Source organism: Trichechus manatus, unplaced genomic scaffold, assembly GCF_000243295.1.
Source record: "Trichechus manatus latirostris isolate Lorelei unplaced genomic scaffold, TriManLat1.0 scaffold00209, whole genome shotgun sequence".
Lineage (NCBI taxonomy): Eukaryota > Metazoa > Chordata > Mammalia > Sirenia > Trichechidae > Trichechus > Trichechus manatus.
Window position 1 is genome coordinate 1,728,306 of NW_004444145.1, and position 20,713 is coordinate 1,749,018.

Here is a 20,713-nt window from a genome sequence, read left to right on the forward strand (position 1 = left end):
ATGTGTAATAACTGTTTAATGAGAAACTATTTGTTCTGTAAACCTTCATCTAAAGTACAATAAAAAAAATTAAAAAAAAAAAAAAGAATATAAACCAAAAAAACCAAATCCATTGCCATCGAGTCAATTCCGACTCATAGCGACCCATAGGAGTAGAACTGCCCCATAGGGTTTCCAAGACTGTAATCTTTACAGAAGCAGACTGCCACATCTTTCTTCCATGGAATGGCTGGTGGGTTTGAACAGCTGACCTTTCGGTTAGCAGCCAAGCATTTAACCACTCTGCCACCAGGGCTCCTTAAATAAGAATATAGTTTCCTGCAAATTCCGTATTATGTTTAATATAGTTTATATCCAGTCAGCTATTCGCATTATTAATTAAACCTATTTTTAATAAAAAGAAAAATAAACTATTAATTAAATCTATTTTAATAAAAAACCAAAATAAGCTGTAGTGACTCTAAGCTTGCCACATCAACTCAGCTCAGTTGTGTTAACATCAACCTCGTCCATATGACTCATACTTCTGCTACAGGAGCAGGTCCCGCCTGGAAATGACAGTCACAGGCCAAGGGAAAGGTTAGATTTGGCAGGACACCCTCCATCCACATATTTTTGTTTTGTTTTCAGCACATTTCTCATTTGCTGATCATTAAGTAAAGGAAATTCCAAAGATTTATTCCAAATGCTGCTGTACTGTAAGATGATCACTATAAAAATTAAAATTTCAAGACTCAAAAAGGCAGAAAGCCTGGGAAAAAAATTTTTTTTTTAAACCAAAAGGGAATAAATAGGTTCTGCATTTTTGATACTGGAGTAATATTTCAAATATTTACTTTCTGTCAAAGGTAAAGTTCAAGTACAATTTCAAGAGTATGTGTTACATGTTGCAACCTGCAGAGTTCAGTTTTCTGTCTGTAGTTCTAGTCAAACACTCCTCTCTGCCCCAAGCTAAGTCCCTGCACTTGGTGTTGCTGGCAGCAAAAACATCTAGAACCAGAACATATGGTCTGCCAGGAGCAAGGGCTTTCTTTGGCTTTAAAATGCTCCCAATTTTCCATCTTTTCTAGCTTTTTATTTAACTGCTAGATTAAATAAAATAAGCATCATTTTAAAGTCTTCTGGTCTGTGATGTTATCAATATTTTGAATTATTTCCCTTCTTTGAAAGTACTAAAGAAGTATACAAAGTTATTTGGGCTTAGAGAAAAAATAGGGAAATGTCTCTGGAAATCAGTTATCCTGACACCAGTTCTAAGTAGGACTACAGCTCTGAAATGGCTTTAACAAGATCCTAGGTGAAGCGCTGAGCTTTTTTTTTTTTTCTCAATACCTTTTTACCTCCAAACCACTCAAATATTAATAATAACAAGATCTCAAATGCATTTAAGATGGATTTTATGATCCTCATTTTACAAGTGGTAATCTGAGGTACAGGAAGGAGGGGTTTCCTTCAATATTTCTCAAGTATGGAAAAGACAACAGGTAGAAGAAAAACAGGAATTCTGACACCAAAATACTCTCCTTTTCATCACATTTCAACCTTTTTTACTCAGACACTCAAGGGAGCTTTAATCATAATCTATTAAGAGAAGAAAGAGAAGGCAAGACACTTTAAGAGTTTCTGGGATTTCCTAAGGCTTGGCCTCACCCCATTCCACAAGTCCTCTTTCCTGTCAGCTGACTGTAACTCTTGCATGAACACCCCTTATATATTCTCTGTAAATCCATAAATGAAATGCACCAACATGTACAGATACAGATGTATAATTTCCTTTTTTCTGGATTTTTTAAAAGAAATAAAATAAGCTAGGTTCCAAATATTCAAGTAATGACGCAGTCTTCCCTGTCTCCTCCACCCCTAGTTTCAAGAAAAATTATTTTTAAAAGCTGATTTCAGCACTTTAATTTATCAGAGGTTAAAGACTAGGACTGAGAGCCTCTTACCATCCTCAGCCATTTCCTTTCCCTCAACCTTTAGACTTAGACTTTGCCTTTGAGTCTCTGTTGTTGTTAGTTGCCACTGAGTTGATTCTGACTCATGGCGACCCCATGTGTTCAGAGTAGAACTGCTCCATGGGGTTTTCAAGACTACGACCTTTCGGAAGCAGATCGACAGGCCTGTCTTCCAAGGCACCTCTGGGTGTGTTCAAACCTCTATAGGGTGGTAGTCGACCACTTAACTGTTTGCACCATCTAGGGGTCTTTGACTCTCTACTCCCTCCAAAGTAAAAGGTGGAGGAAGGGAGGCTTTTAGGGGAAAATGGGACTTTGCTGAACTATGTAAGGGTGGGGGGGTGAGGGGGGTTACATATAAAATTTGACCTTAATTTCTCAGACTACTAAGAGAGAAACTTTTCTTCGTAGAAAACACAGAGGCCATTTAAGAAAAACAATGAACACAGAAGGAGTTGGGTGATAGCTGCAGGTGCTGGGATATCTTTATATTTTCTGTGTTTCTAAGCTTTCTACAAAGATGTATTACCCTTATAATTAGGAAAAAAAAAAAAGGGAGGAGAGGTAATACTTCATATCTATTAAATGAATATAAATAAATAAAAATGATCAAACTAAATGCTAATGAGGTTCTGGGAATCAAATATGTCCTTGTACTGTGAGAGAGGTACTATAAAATAGTACAGTCTTTGACAGCAAGCTGAAAATATGTAAGAAGAATGTTTAATGGATTGCATCTTTTGACCACAATAATATCACTTCAGTAATACAGCCAAAAAAAAAATAAAACATTCATACACACATAAACACACACATTCCTGCCAAGATGCTTAGGGCATTTCTATTAGCCAGAGAACAACCTAATAAATAACTGGGGAATGATTAAACAGTATAAAGAGATATCATATTACCATAAAAGGATAACTACATGAAGTAGAAGATATGTAGGAAAAGCTATATAAAAAACAAAGAAACAAAAAATAAAGAACACAAAAAATTGAATACACAGTAACTAAAACCTAAGGATCAAGAGTCTTGGATGCAATTGATGGTTATTTCTTTTTTCGTTTACAGGATGGCTTTTTCTTTTCCTTTCCTTTCCAGCTTCGTGCTTGTGGGTGTGTGTGTATGTGTATGTGCTGTGTGTGTGTGCATTACTGTTCAGATGACTAACTTACAAGCTAAGAACAATAAAAACAAACCTCTCAAAACTACAGGGTTCTAACCAAAGAGTTCTAATACAAATCTCTGCATTCCAATGGATTTCTTCTCTTCACTGCCCTGATGTTTTTCATTCAGTTGAAAAAGACCATAAAATGTGGGAGGATCTAGGGAAAAATAAAGGTAAAGAGTTAATGTCTTTGTGAATACAGTTGTTGATGTTTTAAATTTTTCTCATTTTAGAAAATTAGATTTCAAAGATATGTAGGGCCATGGCCAGTTATTTTTATTCAACGAATAGTCGTTATAATATGCATGAAATTAGTGTTATATGGTAGAAGGGGTAGTATACAATTTCAGTCCTTGTTCTATATTAATTAGTCCTGTGACACTGGGTATATCAGTTAATGGCTTCAGCTGTTTCCATCTATAAAACAGGGATTGTAATATCCTAACTAGTGCACGGCTGCTAACCAAAAGGTCAGTGGTTCAAACCCACGAGCTGCTCCACGGGAGAGAGATGTGGCAGTCTGCTTCCGTAAAGATTACAGCCTTAGAAATCCTATGGGGCAGTTCTACTCTTTCCTATTGGGTCGCTATGAATCGGTATCGACTTGATGGCAGTGGGTTTAACTAGAGTTCCTGGGTGGTGCAAATGGTAATTGCACTCAGCTGCTAACCAAAAAGTTGCAAGTTTGAGTTCACCCAGAGGCACCTTGGAAGAAAGGCCTGGTGATCTATACTTTCAAAATAAAATCCACCATTGAAAACCCTATGGAGCACAGTTCTACTCTAACACACATGGGGTCAGCATGAGTTGGAGTTGACTTGACGACCACTGGTTTAATATCCTAACTACCTAAGAACAGTGAGCTGGATTAAATAACCTCTTAAAGTCCCTTATAGTTCTAGGATCTATGTGTCAATGATCTTGATGAGGACTTCTCACTCACCATAACTCATCGATAAGTTAGAAGGTTAGAGGAAATGACTCTTTAAAATATTCATCTGGATACATACCTCTGTTGTCTAATCCAGGAGAGAGTCCAATAGCAGGAAGACAAAGGTAATGATACGCAAAACTCATTGCTGTCGAGTTGATTCCGACTCATAGAGACCCTACAGGACAGAGTAGAACTGCCCCATAGGGTTTCCAAGGCTATAACCTTTACGAAAGCAAACGGCCACATCTTTCTCCTGCAGAGTGGCTGGGGGGTTCAAACCTCCCACCTTTCGGTTAGCAGCCAAGTGCTTAATAACCACTATGCCACCAGGGCTCCTTAAAGATAGTGATAAACCAAAAACAAACAACCATTACGGTCGAGTCAATCTGACTCATGGCAAACCCACAGGACTGAGCAGAATTGCCCCATAGGGTTTCCAAGAAGTGGCTGGTGGATTTGAACTGCCAACATTTTGGTTAGCAGCTAAGCTCTTAACCACTGCGCTGTCAGGACTCCAAAGGTAATGATAGTTGGGGGCAAATGAGGTCTTTCTAGACCTCTCAAACTCAAAAGTAGCCAATGCTGCTTTTCAGACAATGTTCTAGTCCCCTGACACTTATTTTCAACATATTTTATTGTAATGAAACTAGCTAGAAACCATTAAGCAGTTAGTTGGCATGAAAGTAAGCAGGGAAGAAGAGATGACTGCTTTCTGGTTGGCACATCAAGGAGAGCATCTGGGGCAATGAACAGTGTGAAAGATCAGAATTCCTTGACTGGCATCCTTATACCTGGATCCATTATCATTTTACCACAAAACACACAAGAATCACTCAAAGCTATTAATTAAGAGTAAATAAAATTTAAATTATACCGGTATGTAGAATTCATGAGAAATGTGCCACTATAGAGAGGTCATTTAAACTAATACTGAGAGTAGTCTTATTTACATTTTAAAATTGCAGAAGAATAAGCAAGCTGTAAACTATATGTGATATACCAAATCACCAAAAGGTAGTTTCAATAGGATATATAAGGGGGCATTAATAGAAAACAAAATTCTTGTACGTATTTAACAATAATATGCAAAATCAGTTAACCATATTTAAAGCACTAGAGATGTTACCTATTGGAGGTTATATAGTGAGTCAACCTAGGATTTATGAATCGCTGATAAGCAAATTAGAGATACACTCCCCTACACTAGGATGGCTGTATTAGGCCCCACAGTGATGTAGATAGTTCTCCAAATGCCTTTCCTCCACATGCCCATCCCTTACCCTAAGCCCATCACTTCTGCCATGATTTAAAAATGAAACAGAAAAATATGCAATTAATACCAATTATGAATATCCTCAGAATTGCATTCTTCTTGAAATACAATCTAAATAATTTATTTAAGATACATTAATAAAGTAGAAGAAAAATCTTATTAAGATAACATTAAGTAGATAAGGGGAGAAGGGAAGATAAATTGTTATGGATACTCTTCACAATAATTTTGGGATTCTCTGTGGACACCTACTCATCCTTCAAGACAGCATACATAAATTGTTTCTTTGATGCAGATTACAGATTGGTTGGCTGTGGGTAAAATATTTGATGAACACAGATCAGACTTGAGCTTGGTTGCCTTATTTCCTCAAGGGCTTGCTCTTCTGTTGTTGTTGTTTTTGTTAGGTGCTGTCAGTTCGGGCCCATAGAGTTTCCAAGGAGTGGCTGGTGGATTTGAACTGCCAACCTTTTGGTTAGCAGTGGAGCTCTTAACCACTATGCCACCAGGGCTCCCACTCTCCTTTGTCAACACATACATACTGTTATGTACCAGTATTATGTAAAGCTAAACAAAATAACAAGTGTCACTTCCAGGAACTTATAAGCAGATAAACCACAAAAATGTTGGACCGTTAGAATATGGATAGTTTTACTCTCATGCTAATGAAGTGTAGCTTTGTTGATGTTTTGACGCTATCCTTACATATAATGATCCTGGTGATAAGAACAGAAGTTCTGAGGAAAGTAAAGGGCTATGGGTTTAAGGGGAGAGAAGCAGTGAAGGGGGGTGGGGTGGAGTGGGGAAAACTTCCACTTCTTACTTTAGATACTTCTATTTTATCTGAATGTACTGCTTTACCTTTATAATTTAAAATAAGTTAAAATCAATTAAAATATAACTAACTGGAAGCATTAAATTATATTACGGATAACAGAAAAAGCAAAAGGGGGAAGAAGAATTCTTTTAAAAATAGTTTTAGTTCTATTCACTTATGGACAAACTTGTCATTCACTGTTTTTTCATTACTACCTCCTATCCTTGGTTAGTTCCCAAAGAATGAAGGAGTGTGTTTTAGGATGGAGATTTTTGGTGAGAAGGCACTCTCTTCTTCTCTCCTTCCTTTCTTTACCTAACTCCTGAGAGGACAGAAACACGGCATTGAAGAAGCAGTAGTCAGCATCTATGTAAAAGAATCGAGGGGTATCCATATCCAGTCTTATTTCCTTATATTACACATACTAGTCCAGTCTTGACCCAAGGAAAGGACAGTATTTAAATTGGCTATGAAGGCGGAAATATACTACTCAGATGTTGGTCTTTATGCTCCTATCCAGGGATTTCTGTGGACAAAATATGTTAGGAAACAAGCAAATAACTGAGGCTTAAGGAGCCTGTCACATGCTTCCTATGTTGTTTGGTTATTCCTGGGGACAGAAGAGACAGTTTTTGAATAAATTCATCCTTGATTCTAAAGATTACGGATTCAAATGTTAAGATGACAATAACTGAACATTGGTTACAAGTAGTTGATCAGCTATTTTTTTTTTTTTTTTTTCATAAAAGGATGCCCAGAATACTTATCCTCTGTTAACTGAAACCCAGGTTGACATATACATGAAGTTAGGGCTGCAAAACCACATCCAGTATATGTCACTAGAGCGTTTCTTTTTCCTGGTAACGATTACAGGTTACATTAATCCATCCACTACTTACTCGCTCATAGAAATTTGAACCATTATGTTCAATTAAGCCATCTGACCTAAATAAGTTATCCATTCACCAAAGGTAGAGAGTAAGTGAGGAACAGCCTTTAATCAATTATCATTATTTATAAATTCAGTTCTAAGCTTCTTTCTTCCTTTTAATTAAATAAGCACTAAGAGCCAAGTCACTGTGATGACCACTGGGAAATAAAAACATCTCTACTTTGAAAGAAATTATAGACTGGAGAGTAACACATTCACATACAACTATAAGGAAGCATAATGTAAGTGCCCAAAGAAAAGTAAAAATAAAGTTCTATAGGAGGGTGAGGAAGGTGAAGTTAATTTCATATGGGAGAAACCAAAGTAAGGCCTCACACTCTTGATAGACCATAAAGAATGAGTAAGATTTCAGAAGGCAGCAATTGGAGAATAGCAGGAGACATGAGGAGTAATGCAGAGTCTAAGATTGGCTACGAGACTGGAAAGGTAGGTTGAGCGCAGACTGTGGAAGACCCAAATAATAAATATGGATCAATTTTGAGGCATAAAACTTTTTGATCAACTTTTGATTAGAAAAATAAACAGCAACAGTGTGGAGGATAGATGAGAAGAAACAAATGAGAAGCCAATAAAGGAGGCTGTAGCAATGCTGTAGGCCAGATGTGATAAGGGTAAACCCTGGAATTAGATGTGGGACTGGAAAGAATGGGCCATACTTGAGAAGTGTTTACAGGGTAGACTTGTTTAGAGGCCTTGGTTAGTAAATGATTGACTGGGGGAGGAGACAGGTAGAGGGAAGAAATGACTCCAGGATTTGTAGACCAAGAAACTGGGTGAATGATGATGCACTAAGGGACATTAGTGGTAGAGCAGGTTTTGGGTGGAAAGATAAAGGATTCTTTTTTAGTCACTTTGAATGAGTGCCTGAGGGACATTCACAAAGAGATGTGGGATCCTGCAGGCAATCAGAAATATGGGACTGAGCCTTAGGTTAAGAGTTCAGGATTAGAATATATCTTTGGGATTCATCTCTCAGAATCATGGAAACAGATGAGACTACACACAGAGAAAGAAAAAGACAGCAGGGCAGAGAAGAGATCATCAGAAAGAGGAGACAAGAAAAGAAGTCATCTCAGACAAAAGGGAGCAAGAGAGACCAAGAAAAGTAGAACTCAAGCCAGTTATCTTTGCCTCTTGTAAATAATGCTGATAAATAGATTTAGGAGGACCAGACATTAGACCATACATTTCCATTATCTATGTGGTCCCTGACCCCTTTCAGCTAGTTAGCTGAGATTCAGTCTAGTTCTCTCAAATTCCATTATGGAACCAAAGATTCACATAATTTGCACCCAATATATTTATCTCTCTCACTGAAGTACTAATTTCCTAGCTCTGAAGTAAACATTCTTACTTGTACACTCTTGCTCCTAAAAGGATTTCTAGTGTTCCTACCATATTTCTCAGTGCTTCCTTCCAAAGATTCAAATACGTAACTTCCTAACTAAAGCCTTATCCATGTTAAAACTGAAATTATGTTAATAACCATAACCTAGCTTCAAACTGATTAGTAATTCCTTAACCTAAAGCAGACAGAACTTCTAAAAAATAGCTTTATTGAGACATTAGACACCACCTGTTTCCAACATGAATAATGATGCTTATCTAGAAACAGTTACAAAACCAAGGATAACAGTACATTAAATGACAAATGACTATTTAATCAGGAAGTTAAAAAGGCACCAGAAAAAAAAAAAACCTGGAAAATCCTAGGTCAATCCTAGAACCCCACTATCTTCCTATACCTTTCATAATCAGGCTGCCCAGTGACATCAGAAATCTATTCAGATCTTTTTTCATACCAGGAGTTTTTCTCCACTCTGACAAGGCATGAAGAGATAGGTTTGTTCTGACCCATCTCTCCTCAGACATTTATGAGAAAAGAGTCTCTCACCAGATCCTTACACATAATCAGCATTTCTGTTTGCTGCCATCCCAGTCATTTCCTACCTTAGGCCAGTTTCGACAAGCACTAGCCTTGGGCACTGAATCCACATTGTGTGTGCTGGCGTGACATCAGCTGTCCAGCCCCTAACAGGGTCTTTGAGAAGGAGACTTACAATGGTGCTTTGAGTCACAACAAAGCCCCTTCCTCTCTATTTAGCATTTCTGACATTTTTTTCCTTCCATTTAAAATTCTTCTTCCCATTTAAAAGGAAAAAAAATTACAAAGACCATAAAGGGGAAACAGAATTGGCAGGCCTAGAAGACTAAAAACTGACAGGGAAGAGAGTTTAAGTCATAAAACTCTTGCCAACTGGTTTCAGTGTTAAAGTAGCTAAAACTCATGCACAGGAAAGGGTTCTAGCTTTGCAAACCTTGAGAAAATTCTTACTACTTCCTCAAATAGATGATCCCCAAATACTCAAGAAGTTTTTTCTAGGCAGGAAAGCACTGCAAGTTACAGGAAAGGATTTGACTAAGTCACACCTAACATAACTAAGGCCTAGAGAATGAACTGATTTTTGTCTCAGAAAGAAGGCTTCATCCTTCACAAATGCAGGGATTTGGGCCAAATATTTAGCTTCAAAAAATCCGCTTTCCCATCTAGATGGTATCTTGAGTAAATGGTGGCTTTGCCCTCCGTCAGATCTGTTTATTTCATTATAATGACTGTTGTAACAAACCATCCCCATGTACAAAGCCAGATATGTAGGAAAGTATGAGAAAACTGGAAAAATTTACCAGCTCTGCGGCCTCTGGATTGTGTTATAAGTCACCAGCATATGTAACTCATTTTCTAGTTAAGTAATTCCCTCTGGGGACCCAGTCTGCAATCCACATGAAGGATCAAATTTCATTAGCAGTTGTAGGAAAATGCAGCCCTGTGCATTTGCAAGTCAAAACTCCTGAAGGCTACAACTAGTCTGGCTATCTTCATTGATTTTTCCTGGGAGAGGATTTTAGCTGATAGAAAACATTTGTTGGAAGGCACAGAGGAGGAAGTTTGAGAAGAGAAGGGATTCAGCTAGCAAAAGAGACAACTAAGCCTCAGTCTCAATGTTAAACTCTGGCCTTAACACTCAGTCTGCAGCTGTGTCCAAACGGAGAGAGATTCATCCCCTGAAGTTACACATGACAAAAGACACAGGAAGACAAATTAAAAGGGCAAGCATACAAAAACACAAACTCCAACTGGTATCAAACTCTATTACATTTCTAGATATCAACCTGAGTCCCGGTGTGACTTTAACATGAAACTGAGTCAGGGGCTCCCAAATATCAGCATTTATGATAAATAATTCATTAACTCATCTAACTTGAATCAAAAGACAGACCGATCACAGATTCATCTGTACTCAAACTGTCTAGATTGGAAAAAACCACTTTGTTTAGTTACTTGAATTTGCTCTCTCAAGGTTTAAACCTGCCAAATCCTTACCTTGGTTTGAGTTGATTCACCTTTCTCAAACATCATCTTAAGCCTGTTCAGTGGAACATTATATTTCTCTATTTTGCCTGTAGCGTCTGTGTTTTCACTGATTTCAGGTTTTCCTACTTCATGCCTGGATTCTCCCAAACAATTTTCCATTTTTTTACTTTCTGTGGAGTGGTCTTGAAGATCTGCACTGTCCTGGATGCGGGGATACTGGCACTGAGTGAAGGCTTCAGGAGGTGAGCCAAATCTCGATCTGGTGTGGCCTCGTTCCTCTTGGTCAGCTTCAGCTCCAGACGCAGAGTTGCTTGCCACTTCAGCGGGAGGATGGTTGACTCTGTGCCTAATCTCAGTGCTGCTGTTTCGCAGAGAGTCTGTGTGCGACTCGACTCCCAGCAATGGGTTCTCCCACTTCTTCTTTAACACAGTCAGGGTTCCCCTTCTGAAGTGCTGGGGGAGATGTTCAGTGTTCTAGAAGAACAAGAAGTAAGTGCCAGTTATAACTTGCCTGCTGAAACATTCAAACATATTGTTCTTTGTAAAATGAAAGTTAAAACTCCGAGCTGCTCCTGGTCCACTGCCGTTTCAGACAGCTGTGAACAGTTACAGCCCTGCCACATGGAGAAAGCATACACCCCAGGAGAGGGAGAGGGGAAGAGAGAAAAAGTCAGGAGCTGAAGCAGGAAGTGATAAAACAGGATAGCCTTATAAGGACAAAATGAGAAGAAAGGAGAGTCCATATCTAGATAGTTACATTGGAGACAAGAGATTTTTATCCAAAGATAAATAGGAAAAATAAGACATAAAAAGCAAAATGCCAGAAACTTTAAATACTGTAGATACGCATTAATGAAAGTTCATCATTACATGTCACAAAATTATGTGGTGAATCCTGTTGGGTTTTTTCTTTTAAATAAGTCAAAGACACAGTATAGCTGAAACTATGTAATATCAACAATTATACATAGTAGCATCAAGGACTGAAATATTCCTTGTAGAAACTTAAAGAAGTCACCAGGCTTTTACATGTATTTACATAAATGGTATTTAGTCATATATGATATAATTTACATGCATAAAAACCGTCGTTTTATTTTTACATGAGAATCTAAACCTTTTTTTCCCCCTGCTCTTCTCTACATATTTGTCCGTCTGTAAATTCTCAGTTATCAGAAAATTCACTATTTTACAGATCCTTTGGTTGAACTTAAATACCCAGGCTTCATATGAAAAACAAAACAAAACAAAAAACCACTTGGTTGATTGAAGGACACATATCTACACATACATCTAAAGATTTTACTTTCTCCTGGGTTAAAATGGAATGAATTTATAGTATACAAGATATTGGAAAAAATGTGAAAAAAAAAATCACTGTTGTTCCACAAAAATAGAGAAAACTTGCTTGCTGAAGTAAAATTAAATGTCCTGGACTTTCCACCTATTCCTTCTAAATAACCTGAGCAGCACCACCTCCCCAACAAACCACAAATTCCAATACCTTCTCTGTTCCTGCAGTCTGTAATTCAACGGTCTTTCAACTAAGAAAGCAAGGACAAACAACCTATGACTGAAAGACTTCGGGGAATTAAACAGGATTAGCAGCTATATTGGGAATTAAGTCTCTCACCCTATGACTCTTCTGAATACACTCTGAGAGTTACTTCATTAAGAAGCACCAACGCTTGGAAAAAAAGAAGTTACAAAAGAACAACTGCTTGATTCTTGCATTTAAATCTTAGCTGACGAGATGATTCATTGAGGGAGGAATGTGTAAATCACAGGTATAAGAAGCATAAAAAGCTTTCTTGTTGGAAAAGAGAGAGATGAAAAGCAGCTCCAGAAGCTGGCGCTACCTTCACCACCAGCGGCACTCTTGGCTCTGAACTACCTCATGCTACACAGTGAATGAGTCATCTGGGTCTCCAACTTCACCTGTCCTGCCCGGGCCATACAAAGCCCAAAGAATTAACTGGCACTTTGCCTTGGTAACTGGAAACTGTTTTTCTCAGATACAGATTATATGATCAAAGCATAATTTATTGCCATGGGAAGATACTCATAAGACACTGTTGAGTGAAAAAAGCAAATTAAAAAACAGCATGATCCTATTTTTATAATACATGTATATTATAAATGAAAAAATTGAAGATTTTTACCAACTTTTACAGTCTGAAATTGATCAAACATGCAATCAAGATGCATTGATAATCAATTAACGGTGACTGGAATTTGAAAGTTGGTAACAAAGAAGGAGGATCCAAACTCACTGCCACCAAGCCATACTTGTTTTCTAGTAGGGAGATTAAGTTTCTAGGAGGGCTTCGACCTGTAATTTTTCCTGTTCCAGTTCACTCACATTAAAACAGAGCGACCCTATATGACAGAGCAGAACTGCCTCATAGGATTTCCAAGGAGCGGCTAGTGGACTCAAACTGCCAACCTTTTGGTTAGCAGGCATAGCTCACTGTAGCTCTAAACCGCTCTGCCACCAGGACTCCAGAAAAAGGATCACTAGTTGCAAAATATGGCCTTGCTGATAGAAATGACACCAGAGACTGCATGATAGAATTTTGCAAGACCAATGACCTATTCACTGGAAATACCTTTTTTCAACAACATAAATGGTAACTATACATGTGGACTTAGCTAGATAGAATACACAGGAATCAAACTGACTACATCTGTGGAAGGAGATGATGGAAAAGCTCAATATCATCAGTCTGAACAAGGCCAGGGGCTGACTGTGGAACAGACTATCAACTGCTTACATGCAAGTTCAAGTTGAAGCTGAAGAAAATTAAAACAAGTCCACAAGAGCCAAAGTATGACCTTGAACTTATCCCAGCTGAATATGGAGCCCATCTCAAGAATAGATTTGACGCACTCAACACTTATGACCAAAGACCAGACGAATTGTGAGATGACATCAAGGACATCATACATGAAGAAAGCAAAAGGTCATTGAAAAGACAGGAAAAAGAAAAAACCAAAATGGATGTCAGAGGAGACTCTGAAACTTGCTCTTGAACGCAGACTAGCTAAAGGGAAAGGAAGAAATGAAGTAAAAGAGCTGAACAGAAGATTTCAAAGGGTGGCTCGAGAAGACAAAGTAAAGTATTATACTGAAATGTACAAAGACCTGAACTTAGAAAATCAAAAGAGAAAAACATGCTCGGCATTTCTCAAGCTGAAAGAACTGAAGAAAAAATCAAGCCTCGAGTTGCAATACTGAAGGATTCTATGGGCAAAAAATATATATACCCGTACCTTTCAAGTCGATTCTGATTCATACTGACCCTATTGAGTAGAAATGCCCTACAGAGTCTCCAAGGAGCACCTGGTGGATTCAAACTGCTGACCTTTTGGTTAGCAGCCATAGCTTTTAACCACTACGCCACCAGCGTTTGTGCTTTAGATGAAGGTTTACAGAGAAGATTCGTTTCTCATTAAACAATTAATACACATATTATTTTGTGACATTGGTTGCCAAACCCGCGACGCCCTTCTCTACCTTGGGTTTCCCATTTCCATGTATCCAACTTCCCTGCCCCTTCCTGCCTTCTCGTCCTTGCACCTCGGCTGGTGTGCCCATTTAGTCTCATATACATGGTTGAGCTATGTGTATTACTGTTTGTTTTATGGGCCCTTCTAATCTTTGGCTGAAGGGTGAACCTCAGAAGTGACTTCAGTACTGAGTTAAAGCTGAGTTAAAGGGTGTCCCGGGGTTATATTTTCAGGGTTTCTACAGTGTCTGTCAGACCAGTAAGTCTGGCTTTTTTTTTTTTTTTTTTGAGTTAGAATTTTGTTCCACATTTTTCTCCTGCTCTGTCCAGGACCCTCCATTGTGATTCCTGTCAAAGCAGTTGGTGACAGTAGCTGGGCACCGTCTAGCTGTGCTGGACTCAGTCTGGTGGAGGCTGTGGTAGTTGTGGTCCATTACCCCTTTGGATTAATCTTTTCCTTGTGTCTTTGGTTTTCTCCATTCTCCTTTGCTCCAGACAACGTGGGACCAGTGGAGTATCTTAGACGGCCACTCACAAGATTTTAAGACCTCTATGGGCAAAATATTAAATGACACAGTAAGCATCAAAAGAAGATAGATGGAATACACAGAGTCACTGTACCAAAAAGTTTGGTCGGTGTTCAACCATTTCAGGAGGTAGCATATGATCAAGAACCAATGGTACTGAAGGAAGGAATCCAAGCTGTACTGAAGGCACTGGCAAAAACCAAGGCTCCAGAAACTGACGGACTATCAATTGAGATGTTTCAACCTGGGCTTCTGACCAGTTTGAACCAGTTCAGTCATGGCCAACAAAGCAAAACTGGAACAGATTTGAGTTTTTTTAATCTGGGTGATCCAGAACGATAACTGGAATGGGAGAAAATTATGGGTTAAAGCCCTGGAATGGGAGACTTGGAAGAAGTATAGTGAGCCCTTTGAGGAGCCTGATGTGTGAGATTGGATTATTGACAGGACTGTGGAGGACGACACACATTCAAAGCAGCACGGCCACCTGCCATCTTTAAGTGGGGCACTGCTGTTTCTGACTTTGCTCAGAATCTGACGGGCAAGAGATTTGGTTGCTATGCAACCCATACTTGTTTTCTAAGAGGGAGATTAAATTTCTAGCAGGGCTTCAACCCGTAATTTTTCCTATTCTGGTTCACTCAAATTAAAAAATTCAAGTCTGTTCTGGAATCACTTCCTCAGCCATAACTGGACCAGGTTTCAACAAACAGATGCAACGCTGGAAGTGCTCACTCATCTATGCCAAGAAATTTGGAAGATAGCTACCTGGTCAACTGACTGGAAAACATCCATAAAAGTGCCTATTTCAAACAAAGGTGAGCCAATGGAAGGTGGAAATTATCAAACAATATCATTAATATCACAAGCAAGTAAATTATGCTGAAGATAATTCAAAAATGGTTGCAGCAATACATCAACAGGGAACTAACCAAAAATTCAAGCTGGATTCAGAAGAGAATGTGAAATGAGGTATCTGATGTCAGGTGGATTTTGGCTGAAAGCAGAGAATACCAGAAAGATGTTTACTTGTGTGTTATTGACTATGCAAAGGCATTCCACTGTGTGGATCATAACAAATTATGGATAACACTGCAAAGAATGTGCTCATGGGGAACCTGTACATAGACCAAGAGGCAGTTCGAGCAGAACAAGGGGATACTGTGTGGCTTAAAATCAGGAAATGAGTGTGTTAGGGTTGTATCCTTTTACCATATTTATTCAATCTGTATGATAAGAAAGTCTTTCGAGAAGCTGGACTATATGAAGAAGAATGCAGCATCAGGATTAAGGAAGACTCATTAACAACCTGCGATATGCAGATGACACAATGTTGCTTGCTGAAAGTGAAGAAGACTTGAAGCACTTACTGATGAAGATCAAAGACCACAGCATTCAGTATGGATTACATCTCAACATAAAGAAAACAAAAATCCTCACAACTGGACCAATAAACAGTATCATGATAAACGGAGAAAAGAATGACGCTGCCAAGGATTTCACTTTACTTGGATCCACAATCAATGCCCATGGAAGTAGCAGTCAAAAAATCAAAGAATGTATTGCGTTGGGCAAATCTGCTGCAAAAGACCATTTAAAGTGTTCAAAAGCAAAGATGTCACCTTGAGGACTAAGGTGCACCTGACCAAAGCCATGGTATTCTCAATTGCCTCATATGCAAGCGAAGCCGGACAATGAAAAAGGAAGACCGAAGAAGAATTGACACCCTTGAATTATGGTGTAGGAGAAGAATACTGAATGGACTGCCAGAAGAAAGAACAAATCCGTCTTGGAAGAAGTACAGCCAGAATGCTCCTTAGAAGCGAGGATGGCAAGACTTTGTCTCACGTACTTTGGATATGTTATCAGGAGGGACCAGTCCCTGAAGAACGACGTCATGCTTGGTAAAGTAGAGGACCAAGGACAAAGAGGAAGACCCTCAACAAGATAGACTGACACAGTGGCTGCAACAATGGGCTGAAATATAGCAATGATAGTGAGGATGGCTCAGGACTGGGCAGTGTTTCATTCTGTTGTACAATAGGGTCGCTATGAGTCAGAACCGACTCGATGGCACCTAACAACAACAAACACCTTTCTGGTGTTCTCTGCTTTCAGCCAAAATCCATCTGATATCAGCAATGATATCCTTCTTTCCACATCCTCTTCTGAATCCAGCTTGAATTTCTGGCAGTTCTGTTTCCGTGTGCTACTGCAACTGTTTTTGAATTATCTTCAGCAAAACTTGTGTATGATATTAATGATCCTGTTCAATAATTTACGCATTCTGTTGGATCACCTTTCTTTGGAATGGGCACAAACATGGATCTCTTCCAACCGATTGGCCAGATAGCTGTCTTCCAAATTTCTTGGCATACACAAGTGAGCACCTCCAGCTCTGCATCAGTTTGCTGAAACATCTCAATTGATATTCCGTCAATTCCTGGGGCCTTGTCTTTTGCCAATGTCTTCAGTACAGCTTGGACTTCTTTCTTCAATACCATCAGTTCTTGATCAGATGGCACCTCCTGAAATGGCTGAAGGTCAACCAATTTTTTTTAGTACAGTGACTCTGTGTATTCCATCTTCTTTTGATGCTTCCTGCATCATTCAATATTTTGCCCAAAGAATGCTTCAATATTGCAACTTGAAGATTGAATTTTTTCTTCAGTTCTTTCAGCTTGAGAAATTCTGGGTGTGTTCTTCCCTTTCAGTTTCCTAACTCCAGGTCTTTGCACATTTCATCATAATACTTCACTTTGTCTTCTCAGTTTGATTCCTGGGTATGCCATCTGGTGAGGTACACATTTACAGTCGCCGTTTGTGTTGTTGAAAAAGGGTATTTCCAATGAATAGGTCTTTGGTCTTGCAAAATTCTATCATGCAATTTCTGGCATCATTTCTATCACCAAGGCCATATTTTCCAACTACTAATCCTTCTTTGTTTCCAACTTTCACATTCCAATCATCAGTAATTATCAATGCATCTTGACTGCATGTCTGATTAATTTCAGACTGCAGAAGTTGGTAAAAATCTTCAATTTATCTTTGGCATTAGTGGTTGTTGCATAAATTTGAGTAATAGTCGGATTAACTGGTCTTTCTTGTAGGCGTATGGATATTATCCTATCACTGACAGCGTTGTACTTCAGGACAGATCTTGAAATGTTCTTTTTGACAATGAATGCAACACGGTTTCTCTTCAATTTTGTCATTCCTGGCATAGCAGACCATATGATTGTCTGATTCAAAACAGCCAATACCAGTCCATTTCAGCTCACTAATGCCTAGGATATTGATCTTCAAGTGTTCCACTTCAATTCTGACAACTACCGATTTTCCTTGATTCATACTTCATACATTCTACCTTCCAATTACTAATGGATGTTTACAGCTGTTTCTCTCAATCTGAGTCACGCCACGTCAGCAAATGAAGGTCCCGAAAGCTTGACTCCATCCACGTCATTAAGGTTGACTATACTTTGAAGAGGTAGCTCTTCTCCAGTCATATTCTGAGTGCCTTCCAACCTGAGGGGCTCATCTTCTAAGGCAGTATCAGACAGTGTTCCACTGCTATTCATAAAGTTTTCACTGGCCAATTTTTTCAGAAGTAAATCACCAAGTCCTTCTTCCCAGTCTGTCTAGGTTTGGAAGCTCTGCTGAATCCTGTCTACCATGGGTGACCCTGCTGGCAATTCAAATACCGGCTGCATAGCTTCCAGCATCGCAGCAACACACAAGCCACCACAGTACGACTAATTAACAGACGAGGCTGGAATTTTTTCTTCAGTTCTTTCAGCTTCAGAAATGCCAAGCATGTATACAAGACTTCAATAGATGCTATAATTTTTTCTATTCCAGTCCCCCACCCCTCCCAACAAAAATACCTACTGCCAACAGTGTGGTGTGTGTTTGTTCAGGTTTTTCTTTTTAATTTTTAGACACAATTTTTTTTTCTACAAAGTCATGCTATAGTTACTGTTCTGTACCTTGTTTTAACCACTTAACGTGCTTTTGATATTTTTCCATGTCCATATAGAAACAGGAGTCCTGGTGGTACAGTGCTTAAAGTGCCTAGGCTGCTAAACCAAAAGGTCAGTGGTTCGAACCCACCAGCTGCTCCATGGAAGAAAGATGTGGCAGTCGGCCTCTGTAAAGATTACAGCCTTGGAAACCCTATGGGGCAGTCATACTCTGTCCTTTAGGGTCACTATGAGTTGGAGACAATTTGATGGCAGTGGGTTTGGTTTTCTTGTCGCTCACACATAAAATCTTAACAACTGTATAGGATTACATTGCACTTATGTATCATAATTTATTTACCTCTCTCTTACTAATGGGTATCTGTATTGTTTCAAATTTTTCAGTATTACCCAATCAAAAGGAGGGAATGATTTAGAAAATAATATTGGAATCATTTATTCCCTCTCCCTGAGCACAGAGAATGTGACCCAGCTGGAGCTGGGCTCACAAAGACTCACAAGGACGTATCAACTGGGTCCTGAGGTATAAAAACAACAGCTAAGATAATCTTGGAAAACATCTTTTAGGGAACCTTTCACATAAAGCCAATCAAACAGAACACAAAGGACTTTCTACTCTTATCTTTTTCCATTAGCATTTAGTGAATAGAAATTTGTTGGACGAGTGAAGACTCTCCTGACTGAAACCTGTACCAATGATTGTTAAGAAAGGCAGTTCAAAACGTAGGATCACATTTTCTAGCCAATCTGTGAAAAGGTAAAGCTTTCAATGGTTTTGCCCATTTGTAATGTTAATATGTACTCATGACTCTGTAATGATCTTTGGACTCAGGCAGACATGGCTGTGGCAGCATGCTTGTCTGTTTTCCCATTCTTGCCTATTCTGAAATATTCTTTGGACTTAGACAGACATGGCTTTAGCAGCATGCTTGTCCATTTTCCCACTTTTGCCTTTTTGAATAAAACTTTCTTTTTGCTTTACCAAAAAAAAAAAAAAAATTTTTCAGCATTACAAGAAATCCTGCAATAAATATCCTATTACCCTTATTTTGTCTCATTTGTAGTTTTTCTCAAAGATAATTCCTAGAAGTAGAATTGCTGGATTAACAGGTATGAAATATATCTAACATTTTAACAAATATTGCCTGACTTCCCACTAATAGTGATTAAGAGTTTATATTTCCTCACATACTGGATATTATCCACTAAAACACTTCATCAACTGTTTAGACTACAATTTGTATCTCATTGTTACTTTGATTATTAGGAAGGCTAACATTTCTAATCTTAATTGGTCTTTTATATTTCTTCTTTAATCATCTGTTCAGATCCTCTTACTACAACTGCCAAATGCAAAGGGCACTTCTATCTCTATTTTACTTTCTCTCTCTATAGCATTTGACCTTATTGACCACTCTCCCTTCTAAAAATTCCTTCTTCCCATGATTTCTGTGACATTTCTCTTTCCTAGATTTCTTCCCATTTCTCTAGCCACTCCTCAGTTTTCTTTATAAGTTTCTCTTCCTCTGCCCCTCCTTTATATGGTGAGGTCCCCTCAAGGTTCTGTTTTAGGACCTCTTCTTTGCTCACTTTACATATTCTTTGTAGATGATGTCATTCACCTACTGGTTTCACCCACCAACTATTGGTTGATGACTCATAACCTATAACTCCAGCCAGATCTGTCCTAAGGTTACCTATCCACCAGTTGTCATTTAGTTGATTCTGACTCATGGCAACTCCATGTGGGTCAAAGTACAGCAGTACACCATAGGGTTTTCAATAGCTGAATTTTTGGAAGAAGACTCCCAGGGCTTTCTTCCAAGGTGCCTCTGAGTGGACTCGAACCCCTGACCTTTCAGTTAGTAGCTGAGCACCATAACCATTTGCACCACCCAGGGACTCCGCCTAAGCCTAAGATCCATGTAAGTGAAACCTGTGAGAGCTGGAACGCAATGAGACTGCCTTGTTTTTCTGGGTCTTGAAAGTTTCTGGGTGACACAAGACTAAGTGTTCGGTATAACCTAGAAGATGAGGTTCAAGTCTACCCAGAGGTGCCTCAGAAGAAAGGCCTGGCAATCTAATTCCAAAAAAGATCAGTCTACTGCAGCACAGTTCTACTCTGATGCACATGGAGTTGCCATGAGTTGAAACTGACTTGACAGCAACTGGTATTTTTTTTTAATTTTTCCCATACTACAAAAATTTATACATACATT

General features: G+C 38.8%; 1 protein-coding gene across 1 annotated transcript in view; it reads right to left on the reverse strand.

Moving 5' to 3' along the window:
* LIMA1 (LIM domain and actin binding 1) overlaps positions 1-20,713 on the reverse strand; it is a 78,786-nt gene that overhangs the window by 27,493 nt on the left and 30,580 nt on the right. The window contains exon 3 of the mRNA XM_023742399.1: positions 10,485-10,949. Within this exon, the coding sequence (XP_023598167.1) occupies positions 10,485-10,949 (465 nt within the window). The remainder of the gene's footprint in view (positions 1-10,484; positions 10,950-20,713) is intronic.